This window comes from Nilaparvata lugens, chromosome 2 (assembly GCF_014356525.2).
Source record: "Nilaparvata lugens isolate BPH chromosome 2, ASM1435652v1, whole genome shotgun sequence".
In the NCBI taxonomy this organism is placed as follows: domain Eukaryota; kingdom Metazoa; phylum Arthropoda; class Insecta; order Hemiptera; family Delphacidae; genus Nilaparvata; species Nilaparvata lugens.
The window spans coordinates 12584219-12604654 of NC_052505.1; the positions used below are offsets into that span (position 1 = coordinate 12584219).

Below are 20436 nucleotides of genomic sequence, written 5' to 3' on the forward strand. Positions count from 1 at the left end.
TTTGTAGTTATGAGAATTCCCTATTTATAAATTTGGCTGTATAGATATTTTTGAAAGTTTTAATTTTTATTTTAATGCTATTAAATGTGATAAATTAACATAATAATCATTATGTTTGTATTGTATTTATGAAGATTGCATATAAGTACAGTATCAATGATATATTGTATTTTGGCTCTCATAAATAAACTATAAGAATTTAGTTTTTAAGGATTTTTCACGTAACGAAAACTCGAATGAATGCTTTATATCCATTATCGCTCAGAATTGCTTTTTATCAGTTTTAAAACAGAAAATGTATTTTCAAAGTGAATAAAGATTTATATTCAACATGAAAACAGTTTACAATGTACCGTTATTCTCCCTTTTTGCTGATTATGTCTCTTTACCGTTGTATCATAATTTCTAAAATATATTTCCTGCATTCAAAAACAATGAAATCACTGCTTTCATTGTTTTAGCCAGTATTATAACTCAAATCAGCATTATATAATAAAATATTATGTTAATTAATGATAACCATGTGAATTTACTAAACTTTTTATCTTGAAGATGGAAATCTTTGCATGGGTGAAAAGAGTCACTAAAATTACATCTATTGAATTTATAGATCGATTAATTGTTCATAATAGCTCAGAATAATCAACCTATAAAAGTTTTCTCTGATAATGGGTACGGTAACTTAACTCTGATAATCTAGTGATTAGTATTATTATTTTCTTTTGTCGCTCAGTACATGACGTCATGTTTTTGAAAGGAAATTGATTCATCAAAAAGACATATTACCTATAAAAATCTCAACTAGTCATAATGCTACGGTGATTCTATCAAAGGTGATAAACGCCACCTCTTCAACACTTTCATCACTCGAGCTCATTGTTTGCCCAAGATAACAGTCAAGCCGTTGTAATGCTTAGTTTTAAACTTGCTTGTTTCTAGTGATTCGACCCCATTATCGTACTCTGTTGTGCTTATGATTGCTGAAAATAATAATAATAACTCTCTCAAAAGTTATCGGAATTAACTAGTCAAGTTTAAAATTTACACATTTCAAAGTCGATTATGCAGTGAAACTATTAAGCTGTTGAATTCTATCAACCAGTGAAGGTAAATAGTAGAGATAAGTCTACATTATTTGACAGTTAACTTGAATGTTTGTATTTTTTCCAAATACTCAAACTTATTTTTTTTCTCATAACATGATTTTTGTCAGTTTGAAGAATGAATTACGACGTAGCAGTCAGGTATTTATATAAATAAAAGCTATTACGGTTTCGGACACTAGGCCCTTCATCAACACTCAGTAGCGGAAGTGCTACACTAATGCAAGTAGAAGCTAATAGCATTTATTTATACAAATACCTGACTGCTATGTCGTAATTCATTGTTCAAAAATGATTATTTAACAAGCAGTTCGTAATGGAATCAAACATTGAAAAGTATGATTTTTGTCTTGATATTATAGTATCGTTTGTAGCCGATGGTTTTTAACTTTTGATAAATAAATTGGTTGCCTCAGAACTTTTCAAATCGACTTCAAACTTTTTCCATTCAGTTCAGAGCTGACAAATATCAAATAACCAGTGATGAAAAATGTGGGAAATTGTAGTTTGTAATGGATGAGGTAATTGATGTACGGTACCTTCACATATAATAATAATTCATTTTTCTATAGATAGGTAATACAAATTTCACAAATGACTGAATAACCGTACTCTGCATGAGTAGTTTGAACAGTGGAAAATTGAATTTTCTCTTTATATATGAATTTAAAGATTATTAAATAAAATTACCTACCATATTCCACTATGACAAGCAATACTGGATCACACATCTTTGGACAGTTTTTTTTAATGTATTACAAAAAAGTTGGTAAGCTAGTAAGAAACATTCTACAGGTAGATATTAAAAAAACCTAAAATACTAATTATAATAATAAAATACTAAATTATTCTCAATAATATAATAATTCATGAATTGCCTTGCGCTGTTGTCAATCTGACAACTTTAATGTAGGTATAATTATGAATGTTAGATTCAAATTGAGAAATAATTTGAAACACTATCACGTAGTGACTAAGCCGACACCTTTGTTGTTCAAATAGGTACCGTATCGTACTGAAATCTCACTTAAAGCACTTCTCTTTTCAGACTTTATGCAATAAATTAGTAACCGTAACCTTGAAAATATTCATAAACTGCGATACGTCACTTCTGAAACATTTTCGTCAAGACAGTGACACATTATTTGTCGTTTTTCTTACTTCTTACCAATCATTGACAACTGTGAACTGAATCAAAATTGAAACATGTTTCTCATAAACATTTCAAAACTCACAAGTTATCAACGCATTCTACTATATTTTTGATAAAAGGGTCTGAAGCCAAGCCCACCAAGTTTTATTCAAGTGTCAGTAAATAGCTGTGATATGTGTTTTAGATCTATTATAATTATTATATCTTTTGTGAGAAGTACTTTTGACCAGCATGCAACCTATAAGGACGTTTAGAAGTAGCCTTCTGCAGGTTATTACTCTACATATATTTGGTAAGAGATGTTTTTTCCTACTGAAGATTTTATTCCAAATCATTATACTAATATTAAATTAATTTATTGGTTTCCAAAATGAATTTGATGAAACCATTAAATATGATTACTCAAACACTACATTTATAACTAGAAATATTTACCTTTAAATCTAGTACATGTACCGGTGTTTCGAAACATCAATATAATATAGAATTATCACTCTCTGGGACTGGGATTGTGTGCCGTCAAACCGGCTAGCTTGAGACAATAGTCTTACTTGGGACAGTTTAACCCCTTCCCTCCAATTCCAACTTACCAGATGTCTGTGCAATTCATTCCGAGTTTGAGCATTGTGGATTTGTTGGGAACACATAATAATCATGAAAATATTCAATTATTAAAAATATTTAATAACGTTTTGAAAATCTAATTAATAGCTAAGATACTTTTTTTAACAGTCATAACAATCTACTATCTCTAACCTAGAAATTGAGCCTTTAATAACTTCTATTGTGAACACTCAATTATTTTATCAATTATTTTACAGTTAAAGTATTTTTATTATGAATATGAAACATATGATTCAAAATCTAATGTCCCAAGTTAGCCTTTAACCACTCAATTGTCTCATTTCAGGCAAATCATAATGGTGTCCCAAGTTACTCAACCTCTGCGGATAACTTGGGACACCATATTTTTCAATTTTTTTTCAGGACAGGTTGGAATAATAATGAAATTGAATGTATATATTTGAAGTATTATTAAAGACCTACGTTTTGAGCACAGGAGAAATAAACTATTAAAATAATAATGGAACTGTATTTCAAGTCAAAGTTGAAAACTGTCCCAAAAGTTAAGCCGATTTGACGGTATGGTTTACTATAGTCTTTTTCAGTAAATTCTTACTGAAATACATTATTAATTTAGACTAGATAGGTACTAGTAAATAAAATAAGTAAATAGTAAATTGAAATGATTCAATCGTGAAATGGAATGATCTCACCTATGTGCATTAGATGCTATAAGAAGCTATTATAAAAATGCTATTCATAAAAATGTATTTGCATGTGAAATGTAATAATTGGTCGGGAAAATTAATAGTATATTATATATATGAGGTGATAGCAGGCCATGAGCAAGATAGACTTATAGGAAACACGTACGGTACTATATCTATCTGTCATATATCATCCGCATAGAATATTCTTCCAACATTGTAACCTCACTTAAATAATAATAATTATAATAAAGGCTGATTGTTATTCATATTAGAATGATTGAGAAAACAGAAAAATGAGGATTATACCTACATTTTTTTAGTTGATAAATTCTTTGATTCCAGAAATGAGGAACACCCTAATTCCTTTCGGATTATGCATTCTTATTTCTGGAGTATTCAGCAACCTGTGTTCGGCACCATGCTCCTGTATCGATAGAACCGTCGACTGTTCAAATTTGAAGTTGAAAACCCAGTTTAATAAAACTGAATGGGATGGAATGCAGTTGATAACCGAAGCAAAATTTGATGTCAATCAAATAAGACATTTGACTCAGTACCCAAAGTTGCCTTTGGTGTATCTTTCTTTGACACATAATATGATATCAACGATTGACGATGGAGCTTTTTCAAATCTAGAGAGTTTGACAATTCTGGATCTAAGTCATAACTACCTCGACTCTGGTCATCTAAATCCAAACATATTCAAGGTAAGCACCGGTGGAAGTAATTTCTAAAGATAAATTCTTTGAACTCCTGGCCGGGTGTCTAGGACATTTTTATTGAATATAATGAACCATTAAGTCTATAGGTTAAATGGTTCATTAGATTCAATAATTGCCCTAGAAACCGGACCAATGATGTAGATGTGGACTATAATTTCTTTTCTTCAAACATTGGAAAAGCATCGTTCGTTCGTACTTGTCACGTGATTCTATATGCCAAAATTTGAGTACGGTAATAATCCACTGTTTTAACAGCTTTTTCATTGAAGATGGAAAGGTCATGTCTTGTGCATTCTGGAGCAAGACAGCATTCAAAGAGGTGGTCATCCGATTGTATATCACCACAGCCGTCAATCTGCCTCCAGGTTGTGCAGTTTTTCTTGTGCAGGCACATTCAGCTCTGTGGCGGTTTAGGGTCTTCCACTTGCCATATGGCAGCTCTGCTCCAGATAGCAGTTGCTCCTAGAGCAACTGAAGGAAAGCATATAGGCTTTAGAGCATCTCATGTTGAACATTTTGAATTGTTGTTAGAAATCAAATAAAAAGTTCTACGTTTTATGAACTCTCTATTGAATAAGTAGGTATATGTTTACCAATCGCGTAAGCTCAATATGCTCCTCAGCTTAGATTTGATCATTTCTGAATTTTATTCTTTTAAAATTATAAATTTGATAAAAGATTGAACCGCACCCTCTTCTGGTAAAAGTCAGTAGTTATTTTTGACATGATTTTTTTAAATAATGATATTGTTACTATTCAATTTTGTAAAACTTTGAAGTGAAAAAGCACTCACATTCTTTGGTGTGGCATTGATGTGACAATGATATTGTCAGAATCAAACTAACAAACTGAGATATTGGACGTGTGGGATATTGTACATCAAACCCAACACCAAACCAACAAGAGCCCACTAACATTTAATGAAAAAATGTACTATTCATTAATTGATTAGAATATTTATAGAAACAGCAGTACTGCATGAACATTAACTAACAAATTCTCATTCGAATATTTCAATTAGTACTTTAACTATGGACTCTAAAATCACATTCCATTTGGATTTTTATTATTGGTTCCTTTTATTAAAAATATTAAATCTATAGATATTTATTAAATACTTACTAAACCTCTACTGTAAAAGTCCAAAGTGTGCAACGAATAAAATGGAAATGCATAATCTCACCTCTAATAAGCTTCAATTTATTTAGACATTTTTTGAATTAGGAAACATTCATTCATTTCAAAGAGGATTGATTCTTCCCAGTTGGAATTAAATTTATAAGGTAATAAATAACATCAACATTCATTTATTTCAAAAAGATAATTAATTTATCCAGTAGAAAAAACTGAATTTGAATTATGATCGCGGTTGTTTCAACTTATGATTTAATTTTTCTGTTGCAGGGACAGTACCAGCCTGAATATTACGCTCCTTTGAAAAATTTGACCGAATTGAATCTAAGTCATAATTTGTTGTATACTCTCCACCCGGATGTATTCGAACACCTTCCAAGGCTTGAAAGGCTGTCACTTAACAACAATCCGTTCAAAACACTCGACAAAAATACTGTTACTGCTCTCTCATCAATACAGTCTTTGAAGGTAGGCTACACATTGAGGTTTTTAGAATCACTGTACTCGAAAATAATATAAGTGGTTTTCAAATCCTTTTGCTCTCATAACAAACTGTGAGCTGCAATATATTTTTTGAGATATTCTTATAAATATCATTATACTGTAATTTTGATAATATAATATGTTATTATTTTATATACCATCCAATGTTATTACATTAGTGTAATTTGAATTATAAATTTAATAAATAAATAGAATGAGTCTTCAAATTCTTTTGCTGTCATGAGTTACACCGTATGGGGTATTTTACCTTCATGGGTTGGAAATAATCCAAATTAATTCAAATATAGCTACTCGTATACGAAAGATCAGGAATGTTGCATTCATGCAATCACAATGTATCCTTTTCGTATAGCAATAGCCTAATTGTATTTTTTCATCAGTGATACTAATGAATATAAATAAAAATAGAAATCTAAGTACCCTTTTTGAAATTATTTAGTCACAACATGTTTTCTGATCACTTGATAATGGCATCATATAGCCGAAAAATGTTGACTAAATAATTTCAAAAAGGGTACTTGGATTTCCATTTTTATTCACAATAGCCTAAGAGAAGTTTAGAAGTTCTTCTTTTGAGTATCATTTATTGGGACAGTATTCTGTGAGAATTTACAGGATTCGTGCTCTTGAACTGGTATATACTGTACTGGTATATATATACTTACTTTCTGGACTATAGTATATTAATTAAAATCGGGGGGAGGAACAGTTATGGGCTCTACCCGCTGGTACTCCCCCAAACATTCCAATGAATTGTGTATAAATAAATCGACAAATGAATGAATGAATGAATGAATATTTGTTTTGTATTCCTATTCATTTTGGGATACTGAAATAAGACTTTGTCTTTATATAAAGGGTTGAGGACGTTGAGGAGATATTTAAAATATAATCACACTCTCAGAAAGATATATTCTAACTTCCCAAAATATATTTCTATAATTACTTTATTTTTGTATGTATATGTATAATCTACTGTAGCTATAATTTTGGAGTTCATCCTATATAGGCCAAATGCTGATTGGATGTATATGGTGAACAACTGACACTAATATAATTTATTAAAACAATCGAGAGATAAACAATTATCGTATGTTTTTCTCCCCCAATGGTTAATAATACACTAATCACTTTTATTATTTATTGATTGAAAACATATTATATACGCTACGTATTATTGTATATATGGTGTAATATTAATTAAATTGGAAATAATATTTTTCAAAATGATTTTTTACTTATTTTAATCTGCTGTTGATTATACATTCTTCTTTCCACTACCTACTTTAATATAGGCCAACTTTGAATAGAAATACTTTTATCTTTATATAATAACAATCATGCTATTATTGTGGCGATATGATTCGTGTTGATTTTGCACATTTTCAAGCCCAAACAGAGAACATGCAACGTGCTGGTTGTTATCATTATTTTTCACATAACAGTATTGTTTTTTAAGTTTTTCACTTCATAATAATTTTCACTTTCCTCCCCTACCTACTACCATGAAGTAAAGAAATATTGTTAGAAAGAAAAAAATTTATTTATTTAATCTATGCTACTACCATAGGTAAGGAAAGTATTGATTTCCAAAAAAATATTGTACCCCAATTTCATATTCTCTATAGCGTATACGTTTCAAGGTTCCCTGAGAAAACAGAGAAAATACAACATGCTGGTTTGTATTATTACTTTTCACATAATAGTATTTCTCTTTAAAATTTTTCACTTTATAATATTTATTTAATTTAATAATAAATTTGTTATTTTTCCATAGCTCTTGGATTTGTCCGCGACTGACTTATACTCGTTACCAGAATATCCTTTCGGAACGCCTCGTTTTCTTTCCATCCTGAATTTGTCACTAAACCGCTTCAGTGCAATACCTGATCAGCTCGAGCACGTAGAAGCACTGCAATTCCTATTCATGGATGACAATCCAATCATTTCCATTGAGTAAGTTATAAAGTATTATTCATTATTATGGAAATAATAATTACCGTACATGGTAGCTTTTTGCCAAAACACTTACCTATATAAAACTCAATCATTTATTAGAAAGAATTATTCATAATAGGCTAAACTGTCATTGCTGTTCAAGCCGTGTTTTAATTCACTTATCTTATGGAGCAGGATATTTTAATGAACATTTATAACGATGAATCTTCTCTGATCTGCGATGCAATAGGGTCACCTACTTCCAACACAGTAGAGAGTAGAATTACTTGAAAAATTACATCTGAAAATGTAAGTATTCTTTTCTACATACAACAATACTGTATCACCTCACTATCTTATTGTATAATAACTGATTTAGTATTTTATAACTGATTTTAGTATTTTTGCACTTGTCAAGTAATCAATCGTCTTCTGAGACTTGAGATGACACATTAAATAACAATAGCAATGTAATATAACAATAATGAAGGGTACTAGTAACTCTATAAATAAAAAATATATATACTCTTCCTCAAACCATTGGCACAATTTTTCACTTAAAGTTATTGAGGTGTGAAATTTGTGTATATGTAGGCCTATAAATCGCAGTTCGAGACCATCATCCTGAACTACTAATCTGCTTAAAATGCTTGGATGTGGTGTAGGCCAATGTCGTCATGATGGATTCAAGTTTAATTTATTAATTTATTTTTTAAGTGATTTTTAAATATAGGTATTGAATGAAAAAGACTAAGAAATTGTCAAAAATGTGTTCAATATGAATAATTACCACAATATCAACTTCTCAACTACACAAAAAGTGAAAAATATAGGTAATCCATCATTCACATTCAAAAACTAAATATTTTGAAAAATTCATAATTTCTGCATTAAACAATTATTAAACATGTTACTAGATTGCTAAGATTAATTGAAAGAGATTTACTTAAGGAACAACGATACTATTGCTCTTAAAATTACTGGAGCTGTAATATATATTGTCAAATTCTATCGTCGATAATTGGGCTATAATTTTATGTAGGTTTTTAGAACTTCTTATTTCTGTTTGCATTATTTCTCATTCATTAAATTAGCCAACATAATTTTTAATCTTTATTTTTGCAGTAAATTTCCCCGGTTATCGAAATTGGAAGTTCTACATTTGAACTGGCTGCCAAAGTTAAAGCAGATCGGACCGTATAGTTTGAGCAATCTCACAGGACTAAAAGAGCTCTATTGTCATAATAACATAAATTTGAAAGAAATATCAGCAAATGCTCTAACATCAATTCCAACAGACTCGTCTGAAGGACCTGTATGGCCAGTTCTCAAAAAGGTATCATCTTGAGAAGTATTCATCCACATGAAATCTAAGAATCAGTTGGTTTAAATTTACTTACCAGTATTATCATTTATCTTACCGTACCTATTGATTTCTTCAAAGTTATTCATTTTACAGAATTTGAAAAAAATTGTTATACTGTATTTAAGTACTGCAGTCGTAATTCTAGTCTGTGTCTAAAATTGAATATTGGTAAATGTTTTTAAATGAATGTTTTTAACCTAGGAGTTGAAGAGATTTTATGGAAGTGATTGGTTTCCAATAAACGACATAAACAACAAACTAGAAGTTTATGGCAAAATAAGAAATTCAAATAAGAAATAGATACCGTTTGCAAAATATTAAATTCATTCACCTCAATCTATAAATCACAAATCTTGTTTACTCCACTAACTTCAGCATTTTAACTAAAGCAATCTTCTTCTGTTAATTCTGCGTCCTTGTTTAGCTCATCCTGCATTATTGATGGCCTTTCATCTGTTGCACTGTAGACTTTGATTGACTTTCCTTATTGTCTCTTGTTGGCATTTCTCTTATATATTTACAGGGATTGTCCACTCCTTCCAAGCCTATGGACGTACACCCCCTAAACTTAGAAAAAACAGCTTTTATCTCCACTCCCTATACGTAAAAAAAATGTTATCAGTAGCCATTTTAACTAATAATGTCTCTATAAAATGGTTCTGCAATGAAATACAGAATTTCTGCAATAACATAAGTTTGGGAGAGAAATAGAATAGTAAAATAACTAGCAGTTACCCGTGCTTCGCTACGGGGAACATGACAGAAAGGATTTTTTTATTGGACTGATATTGGTATTGGCTTCTGATGAATAAAAACTGTATGTTGTAAAAAAATGACATATATCTTTACTATAAGTCAAACAGGCTTTTAATTTGATAATTGAGTGAATGAGACAGCAATCGGACATCTGAGTCGGGGGAAAAAATAGAATGAATAATAATAATAATAATAATAATAATAATAATAATATAATAATAATAATAATAATAATAATAATAATAATAAAATAATAATAATAATAATAATAATAATAATAATAATAATAATAATAATAATAATAATAATACATTTTATTCCCATTAATATACAAATAAGCAATCTAATCAATAAAATTTACACAATATTCAAATACAATTTATGAAATTTTTTACAAATATAATAAATTTCATTTTTTCGGAAATTAACCTACTCAACTATGGAAAACCCATGTTCTAGAGCAGGTTAAATACATTAAGTTTAGAGTGGGGGTGCAAATAACCCCTGAGAAAGTGAGCTTACAATATTGTTCGAAATTTATGTTTCCTCTATTATGCCTTCCAGTTGTTTGATCCAGTTTCTAATGGCGCATTTAAATTTTCTTGAGTTTTCTATTATCTTGATGTGCACAGGAAGTAAATTGTGGTATTTTTGTGCTAGGTGGTTGAAGTAGTGTTGTTGGTATGTTGCCTTCCTAGCCACGTTCGTGATGAGAAGGCTTCTATTCCTTGTGTTATGACAGTGGTTTCTGTTTTGAAAGCTTTCTGGTTTTTGTGTAGACTGCAAATAATTCATAGGGAGTAGAGTTGTCTTGCGTCCATCACACCAAACTCATTGTAGAGCTGGTCTGACGGATAACGAAGAAAGTGGCTTCTGCTTGATGATTTTGATTATTAGTTTTTGCACTTCTATAAGGGGGTCGAGGTGAACGTAGTTTGTTCCTCCCCATCCTACAATTTTATAGGTACGCAAAAACTGAACTAATAATGTGTTTGTCCATCAGTTCGCCGTGCAGCTCGCCATACAATATTTGGCTATCCATCGCAAGTGGAAAACATGCGAACATGAATACAGAAGTATGGGACATTTTTTATTTGATTAAATTCATGTTTTGAACAATTCATTGTTACGAATGACAAATTGATAGGAGCTTATAAATATTTTCTAATTCAAATGAAATAACTTCTGGAAAAATAATGATTGGATAAATACCAATATTAAATTATTGTTGACAAGAACTCAGTACATCGACAATTCATTCAACTAATTCGGTACTGATAAAATTATAATCATTTTTTTTATTGATAATCAATTTCATCAACTAATCATAAACTGACTGAAAAAGTACTTCAATTTCCATGAATTCAATTAATATAATTATATAAATCTAAAGTGTAGGTCATATTTTATCTAAATTCACAAAGAGTTCGATTCTTGTTGGCAAGAAATCATTGTTATTTCACTAAAAGATAGGATAAAATGAATAGTTGCCCTTCCAGGGGGAGCTTTGACATCCCACAAGACTCATTTTCATTTACATAAATATCGAAAAAGAGCATAGGACCTTATTTTTTTGTTCAGCTTGCCAAAATACCCCTCATTTCAATATTAAAATTTTCGACTGACTGTACAGTGAGTCAATCATTCCATCAAGGCTTGAATAATTTTGAAATTGTAATTAAATAAAAATGGCAGAAAATAATTATCATGTAAATATCAACACTTTAATTAAAGACATATTAACTGCATGCGTTTTCATATTGCCGATACAGCATTGATAAAACTGCAGACGTTTATTTAGCAGTCTCAAAAAACTGTTCTAGCTGAAAAATTGATAATCCAAGCCACGTGTAGGCCTATACATTGCATTAGGAAAACGAAGTTCAAAACTATGATTTTCCTAAACATATGTTTTTGAGATAATTTCTTTGATGCAGCTGTTTCACATTCACCATTATATTATACAGAGTTTATGAAAATAAAAATATTTATTGACTACCAAAACAATACTATTTTTATATTAATCATAATAATTAATTATCAAAACAATACTTTTATTATATTAGTAATAATAATATTATTAAACATATTTATCCATTATCAGAACAATATTATTGAGGTTAAGTGGAATCAGGTAGAAAGCAATAGTAGAACAGATGTTCTTTTTTAAATTTCTATCATATTATTTTGTTATTATTTTCAATGATTACAACATATGTTAGAATATCACATGTCAATAAATAAATATCCCATTTCTATATGGCGTTCACCTTACCATGTTCATAACCTTACTTAATAGGATCCTTTGATGTGACAACGTCTTATAAATTGGTTTGCCGGGTGACAATTCAAGAAACTGCGTTACGTTCCCACGTTATGCGCTCACAATGAGAGCGAGTGAGAGCGTTCGTTTCGGTTCACGGTCGTCTGGAAAGAGCACGAATAGGAGCAGTGGCGAGCAACGCAGCAGCCGAAGGCATTCACGTGGAGAGAGAGTGAAACGGAGCAGTCAACCTGCGCAGGCGCTGCAAGCAATCTCCTGCGACTGCGCCTGCTTAGGTGAATAAGTGAATAGGTTATGTTGTAGTAATCACAATAATGCATAATCACATAATCATGCATAAGTGAATAGGTTATGTTGTAGTAATCACAATGTTGTGGTTCAGTGCGAGATTCTTTGTATAAATTAATGTTTTCAATATAATTCTTTGTATAAATAAATGTTTTAAATTGTTACTATTATTTCATCCTTCTTCCTACTATAAGAATGAATATTCACATGAATTATTTTACCACTCAAAGTCGTTGTCACGTAAAACATTCGCCCGTATAGGTATCGACTTTACAGGCAACCATGCAATTTATAATAAAATGCAGTTTTTTTCATCCTTTGAAATCCTTAGAGGCAAAATATCTGAAAATCCGTTCTTAGTGCGCGTCTAGCATGTTTGAAGAATATTTGTGCAAAGTTTCAAGTCTGTAGGACAATTAGTTTGAGCTGTAGTGTGATTTTACATAAAATTTTCGAAAAATGCCCTCTCCTGGACCCCCCTGTGCTCCTGATCGAATTTTTTCTGCATAGATCTAATTTTTTTTGTAGCTGAACAAAAAAGTTCCTCATGACTTTGCTGTGCAATGAGCGGTTAAAAAGTACGAAATTTTGGGGGGGCTGCAGCTCCCTCAGGGGGGAAAATTTCTGAAAATCCTTTCTTAGTGGATGTTTTCAGGCTACCATAAATAATTGTGCAAAATTTCAAGTTTTTAGGCTCAGTAGTTTGGGCTGTGGTGTGATTTCAGTCTGTCGGGGCTTAGCCTTTTATAAGTATAGAGATTACCTATTCTTAGTTTTCTTTTCCATACAGTACTATCTTGTGAAAATAGTGTACTTTCAATAATGGTTTATTTATATAATCAACACTAATATCGTGCTATTTTTGATTGAATGTCGAAGACGGTATTCGTCAGTTTGTTTGACTTTCCAGATTTGTGATTCGATTTTTGCAGTGTTGAAAATACAATCATTCACTCTTGTATAAATAAATGAGTGTAAGTTTTAAATGGTTATTTTATGGCATGGAAATCAAGCAACTTGTTAATTTTCTCTTTTCTATTATTGTATTACGGTATAAATAATATTCTAACTAAATATTTCTCTTCAGTTAGATCTACACCATAACGGCCTTAGATATCTTGATAGCAACCTACTGGGAAGGTGGGACCTCCTGGAAGACGTGAATATCAAAGGAAATCCATGGGTCTGTGAGTGTGACAATCAATGGATTGTTGAAGATCTCATACCAAAGATTAGAGCTTTGAAGAAAGACCATCTTCTTGATGGGATTATGTGAGTATTGATTTCTCCTGCAGTGAAATATGATTTTCAAAATAGATTTGTGAAATAGCGAAATAATAAAATTGATAATGAATTTATTGCCAAATGAAAGAAACATTTCTACAAATAGAAATAATCATTAAAAATACAATAGGTTCTGGCGTGACTGGAAAAAGAAGCCTTGAACTCCAGCCACGAGTACCAAAAGTAAGAAATACACTTTTTAATCTAATAACAGCAGTACAAATGAAACAATATTCTGTTGATAGATATTGAATTTTATCAATGATCCAAGTACTTGATAAACAAAATATAAGTGCACAGAAAAATAATGAATATAGTGAATAGTGAATAATGAAATAAGTTTTTAAAACTTACTTTGACGAATGTTAAATTCCAATGTCGTCAAAAACAACATGCGAAAGTGCAAACAATCAATTGGTCTTATTGATATCGTCAACACTGACATCGTGCTATTTTTGATTGAATGTCGAAGACAGTATTTGCCAGTTTGTTTGACTTTTCAGATTTGTGATTCGATTTTTTCAATGTTGGAAAAATACAATCCTCCATTCACGTTTATTAATGTAACAGTCAGATAACTGATATTTGAGAGAAACGACATTTTATTTGATACAATGAATTTGACAGTTGAGACTATCACCGGCAACTATAGTGAGGTCCACGTTATAATGGCAGTGTTTGATTAGCAATGGTATTGCTATCCTTCTTTATCATTCAACAAAGCGGATAGCGCTATCTCTTTCTCGCTTTGCTCTGTTTCCAGATCGTCTTTTAAAAATGTAGGTAGAATTAATAATATTAAAAAAATATATTTTATCCTTATTATGAAAATTCATTATGAAATGATTGAAAAATATAATTGATTATTTTAAACGAGAATGAACAGTTAATATTGCATCAATAAACCTGTATCAGCTACCGTCTATGGAAGAGAGAGGATCGGCAACGTTGTTCTCTCCTATCTTTCTTCACTGACATTATAACGTGGACCTCACTATAGCAGAGCTGACCTATTATCTATCTAAAAACCAATCTACATTTTAGACGATTGTCAACCTTTTTTCAACCTGAATTAGAATATAGTATCAGTGGTTGTGGTATTGTGGAGGAGTGCAGATTCAAAGCTGAGAACTATTCAATAAATCAAAAACTTCTCTATTTACATATCTTGAATCCTTGAATATTTAGCATACATCCATATTACAATGGAATGATAATTTATACTTCGAATTGATTTCAGATGTCATGAACCTTTGGAAATGAAAGGCGTGTCAATGGTTGATCTGCAAGCCAAACATTACACAATGCGATGCCTGGACAAATATGGCAACCAACCGGAGAAAGATGGCAGTTTCTTATTAGGATTGATTATCGGATTATGGTTCGCTGTACCTTTCATGGTTGCTGCGATTATAGTGTACAGGAGACGCAATCAAACTCCGAAGCAATTCTCGAGAGCTTTCTATAAGAGAGCAGAGTCTAGTGAAAACTTGGCTGATTCCATGCATTATTGAAATAATACAGATTGTCTACAGAATTCTTCTGATCCTGAACTGTGAATCACTCATTCAATTAATAAGGAAATTATTATCCTTACCCTCCACCGATAATAATTTTCCCATTACTTACTTTCCGTGACCATGATCACCATTATGCTATTAATCTATATATCTCCCTCCAAAAATTTAGCCACCTGAAGGGCTCTGTCTTTGCAATTGAGGAGGTCTCTATGACCTCCATTCATGACTCATTGATACTATAGTAAGAAGAAAGTATTATCTTTAGACTAAAATTAAGTACCGTACAGACCAAGGAGCATGGAATACATTTTATTCTAGGTACATTGGTACAGACTGATCGACGCGCCACGAACACGCGCCGCTCACAAGTCGATCGCGATCAGCGGTGTGCACGCTGCTCGTCATTAATAATTGATGATTTCTATAAGAAACTCAGCTGATGAGGTGAATATACTATTTTCATTCACGCGCAACTAACGTGCCAAGCTCCCGTTCAAACTTGTATAACAATCAAAGTGTTCGTCGGAAAAACCGACAGTTTATGGATCGTGACAATTAGCGGTAAACGCGCTGCTTGCGCTCTGTTCGCAAGCAACTTGGCGAATCCTTGTTGAGTAACGCTCGTGAGATGCTTGGCGCGTAAGTATGTACGCAGCTTGGATTTTTTCTTCTTTTCGATCAATCAAATCTGAAACTAAAACTTTGTAATAGATAAGGTAGGTCTTTTCTTCACTGATTATTCAATTTGTGCTCCTTTGTGCTCTCTTTGTTTTTTTCTGTTACTCAGAGAAGAATAAATATTGTTGATGAACAGAAATAATACGTTGATGTATCGTAAGTGAGTTTGAAGCCTATCTTATTGAATTTATCAAAATCTTTAGATTTAATCTTTGATATTCATATAATCTCAAGACGTTAATAGTCAAAGGTCCAGCGTTACTGAAGTTGTATCATTAGGTCAATGTAAATGCGTTTTGCTTTAAATAAAAATGAGCGTGCGCCTTTATTTCTACAGCATTAACAACTATACTGATATGAGTTCAAGCTTTTCAGTACCTATACTTCACTTATTGGTAAGTTTGAAAAAAAACATAAATTTTCTAATTTCCATCAAATTTCTTGTTTTCAAACTGTTCAACAATTTATTGATGCTTCAATTGAATAAAGGCCTATATGACACAATAAATGTTTTTTACCTAATTAAATGTTGTTTGTGTGATGGAATCTTTGAAATACGGGTATCATTAGTTTCGATAGAACTTATGTATTGTTTTAGGATTAATGCTTTCAGTTGAGTAGGCTATGCTTGATGATGAATATGAACTATAGTGAGGTCCACGTTATAATGACAGTATTTGATCAACTTTGGTTTGGCTATCCTTGTCTATATCATTCGACAAAGCCGGTGGTACTATCCTTTACTAGGTCCACAACGGTGCCAATTATTTTTTTGACAGTGTAGAAATATGATTAATTAATGCAGACAATCGGCATCGCTATTCTTCTATCTTTATCCACTGTCATAATAACGTGGACCTCACTATAGACTATTTTATAGAAGATGTTTTCTGTTTTGCTTCAGATGACAATTCGATCCATATTGTTGGACCAGTTTTCCCAATAATTGTGATGATACATAATGGAATTCAGGATTTATTGTTAGCAAAATAAACATTCAAATGTGTGTAACTACTTATCGCACTAAAGCTAGAACTGTGTAGTTGTACAATCACGATATTTTATTGAGCATATCATAGGTGTAATGTTAGCTGAGAGTAGATGTGGGGATTATTAATTTATCACACCATTTGGCTAGAAATTTATGGAGGTGTACAGTTCATTTGTCTTGCATTGGCTGCTGGCCTCCAAGATTAGTTGTGAATGGGCTAAAAAATGTGACCATTGTGTAGCTTGTTGCTTCAATACCTGTCTAGTACTATAATTTATGGGTCGGGAAGCGTGCGCTTTCACATGCAGTGCATTATTGCAAGGAGTATATTGAGGCTTGCTGCTAATAAATTAGCATGATTGTGCTGCTGTCACCATCTCGTAGCTTGATTAATTCATCGTCTCTATACCGCTACGACTGCTCTGTACTAGCGGTGGTGTGTAGCGACGATTTTTCCATTGATGGTCTACTGCTTCGTTCCCCATGACTTGGCTAACTGGTGCAAACGCTAATCCCACTCGTTCGAAACCAAAGTTCCATTCATCTACCTGTTCGATGTTTTCATAGACGGTTTTAAGTCCATTGCTAATCTCTTTGTCTACACATACATGCTCTCTGTCTGGTTTCTAGTCCACAGCTCGTTTTGAAGCTAATCTGTTTGGGACTCACTAGACTAGGCTACCTCATTTTGTGGCATCAATGCTTAATCGATTGTTGATTTGGTGGACGACTAATTCATTCATGAAGTGTTTGTGTGATTTTGCAAATCGATGGAGATCAATATCCCTGTTTGACATTTTCTATAATTTGAAATCAGTCATACATCAGTGAATGATGTTTCTCTCTTTTCTGAATAGGGCTACTTTTTATAGAAATATAAAGAAAAATAAAAATCTCAGTACCCTTTTTTAATTATTTAATCACTTGAAAATGGCACCAATGTCCGAAACATGTTGTGATTAAATAATTCATAAAGGGTACTGAGATTTTTATTTTTCTTCCTATTTCTAATGATGTTTCTATATTGGACTAATCAATCCAATTATTAGAGATTTCAATAATTGCAATGATGAAAAGTCTCTACAATATTGAAACTATTGATAATTATTTCAAGGTTATTCTCAACTTTCAACTACCATGTGATGTTGTGGCGGTAGTAAGGCGTGAAATGTTTATGGCTTGTTCAAGTAATGCTTAAGGCTTAGCCTATGTAGAACGATTTTTAAGGGCTATTAAGATTTTGTCCTGGTTTGGTTTGCAGACATACGGTAGCTTAGTCCCCTGTAGGCTTCACTGGAATAGAACAAATGATATAGAAACACTTCACTTATATGAGAGCTACTTTATTTAAATCTAAAAGTTTTTTAAAATGTTTTAATAAAAGGGTACTAAAAGTTTTTATATTGTTTCTATCAAATGATATAGGTATATGCAGTCCAGTCAATCTGAAGAAGCCTCATAATTCTCATGATAATTATAATTTCCTCCTGAAAATTTAGTTTTTTCTGGGCCCGATTTCCAGGACACTTATTCAATTCAATCGAACATGAAAACTATATTATTGAGGCCTGGTTTCCAAGACACTTATCAAACCTAATGGACTATTAAGCCTGTAGATTCAAAACAGATTCACTAGTCCATCGGATTTAATAAGTGTACAAGAAACAGGCCTTAATCAGTTTATCATCTTTTAAATAATCACCCGTATCTATTCATTATGTCTATGCATGCTTTAATGATTACAATAAAGCATTTGATAAGGTACGTCACAACCCATTGATGAAAATTCTGGAAGAAGCATGCATTGATACTAGGGACATACGTATAATCAAAAATCTATACTTCCATCAAAAAGCAGAAGTGCGAGTCCAATCAAAGACCAGTCGAGAGCTTGCAATGAGACGTGGGGTCCGTCAAGGATGTGTGCTCTCACCGCTCTTGTTCAATGTGTATTCTGAGCATATCATTGCAAAAGCTTTAGAAGGTGAAGCAGGGGGCATTGTCATCAATGGCACCCATATTAATAACATACGCTATGCAGATGACACTGTACTCCTTGCTGAAAGCATAGAAGACCTGCAGAGAATGTTAAGCAATCTAATAGGGGCTAGTGAGGAATATGGTCTCACATTAAATGCCAAGAAGAAAAAAGTATATGGTCATCACTAAGCAAGGAATTCCCCAAGATCACTTTTTTGCTGGACGGGATAAAATAGAACGAGTGGAAGCCTATAACTATCTGGGTACCCGCGTTTGCTGCAATGCAAGTCACATGCCAGAGATCAAGATACGAATTGAGAAAGCCAGAGCTGCATTTATAAAAATGAGACCTCTTCTGCCGGCTCGTGATTTGAGTCTTGAGGTCAGAACCCGCCTCTTACAGTGCTATGTGTTTCCTGTTCTTTTGTATGGGTTAGAAGCATGGACTATGAATAAGGAATGTGAGGCCAAACTTCAGGCGTTCGAAATGTGGATCTACCGACGTATGCTGCGTATATCTTGGACAGATAGAGTCACAAATGCGGAAGTTCTCAGACGTATGGGTAAACAACTGGATATTGTGGGTGAAATTAAGATCAGGAAGTTGAAATACTTTGGGCACATTATGAGAGGACCTAAGTATGGAATGCTGCACCTCATAATACAAGGTAAACTTGTTGGTAGGCGTTCGGTGGGACCTGAGAAAACTCCTATAATTAAAACTCCTGCTGTTATTAATTCTGTGGTGGGACGTAGAAGAATGTCTTGGTTGAGAAACCTGAGGGAGGTATTCAACTGCTCGTCACAGGACCTCTTCCGAGCCGCAGTAAACAAGGTGAGAATTGCCATGATGGTAGCCAACCTCCAGAATGGAGAAGGTAACTAAAGAAGAAGATTCATTATTTATCTCTTTTCTGTATAGGGCTCCAATAAAAATCTCAGTACCCTTCATGAATTATTTAATCACAACATGCTTCGGACATTGATGCCATTTTCAAGTGATATCACTTGATATCACTTGATATTGGGTCACTTGAAAATGGCATCAATGTCCGAAACATGTTGTGATTAAATAATTCATAAAGGGTACTGAGATTTCTATTTTCCTTTCTAATTCTATTCATTATTGTGTGTAGTTTATAATTCAAGTGAAAGTAAATTGAATGATAGGAGCACAGAATACATTACAATGATACAATTAGTGTTCTTTACTCCGTGATAGGAGCTACTATGGCCATAGAGTGAGCAGTTTACTACTAGTCAAACAATACTAATTAGCGGCTCAGTTGGTGATAGTTGGAACGTATCTCCACATCATGAAGCATGTTTCTGTATTGGACCAATTCTGAATTGACACGACCCCGATAATTATTTCACTCTAGACGCATCAAACTAGATTTAATGATCGATATTATTATTTGTTAGCGATCGAGTTAGCAATGAGAGGGCACTGAGGTGGAG

At 32.4% G+C, this 20436-nt stretch overlaps 1 protein-coding gene across 2 annotated transcripts; it reads left to right on the top strand.

Moving 5' to 3' along the window:
- The first annotated feature begins 870 nt into the window (after positions 1-870).
- On the top strand, positions 871-16508 carry LOC111050520 (leucine-rich repeat-containing protein 4B). 2 transcript variants are annotated; one of them, XM_039420573.1, is made up of 7 exons: positions 871-1107; positions 3873-4237; positions 5657-5854; positions 7668-7846; positions 8954-9164; positions 13610-13794; positions 15047-16508. In XM_039420573.1, exons 2-7 carry the CDS (start codon positions 3875-3877, stop codon positions 15318-15320), a joined length of 1410 nt encoding a protein of 469 aa, XP_039276507.1. In that variant the 5' UTR covers positions 871-1107; positions 3873-3874; the 3' UTR covers positions 15321-16508. The 2 variants fall into 2 exon arrangements, with proteins under 2 accessions (XP_039276507.1, XP_039276506.1); XM_039420572.1 differs by lacking the exon at positions 871-1107 and adding an exon at positions 2211-2548.
- Positions 16509-20436: the final 3928 nt, after the last annotated feature.

What these genes read in the sequence shown, in the direction of transcription:
- LOC111050520 (XM_039420572.1), top strand. Translation starts at nt 2,488, where the DNA reads ATGCAACCTATAAGGACGTTTAGAAGTAGCCTTCTGCAGGTTATTACT. An exon ending in TATTACTCTACATATATTTG is followed by an intron (nt 2,549 to 3,872) that starts GTAAGAGATGTT and finishes CTTTGATTCCAG; the next exon opens with AAATGAGGAACACCCTAATT. An exon ending in CATCTTCTTGATGGGATTAT is followed by an intron (nt 13,795 to 15,046) that starts GTGAGTATTGAT and finishes AATTGATTTCAG; the next exon opens with ATGTCATGAACCTTTGGAAA.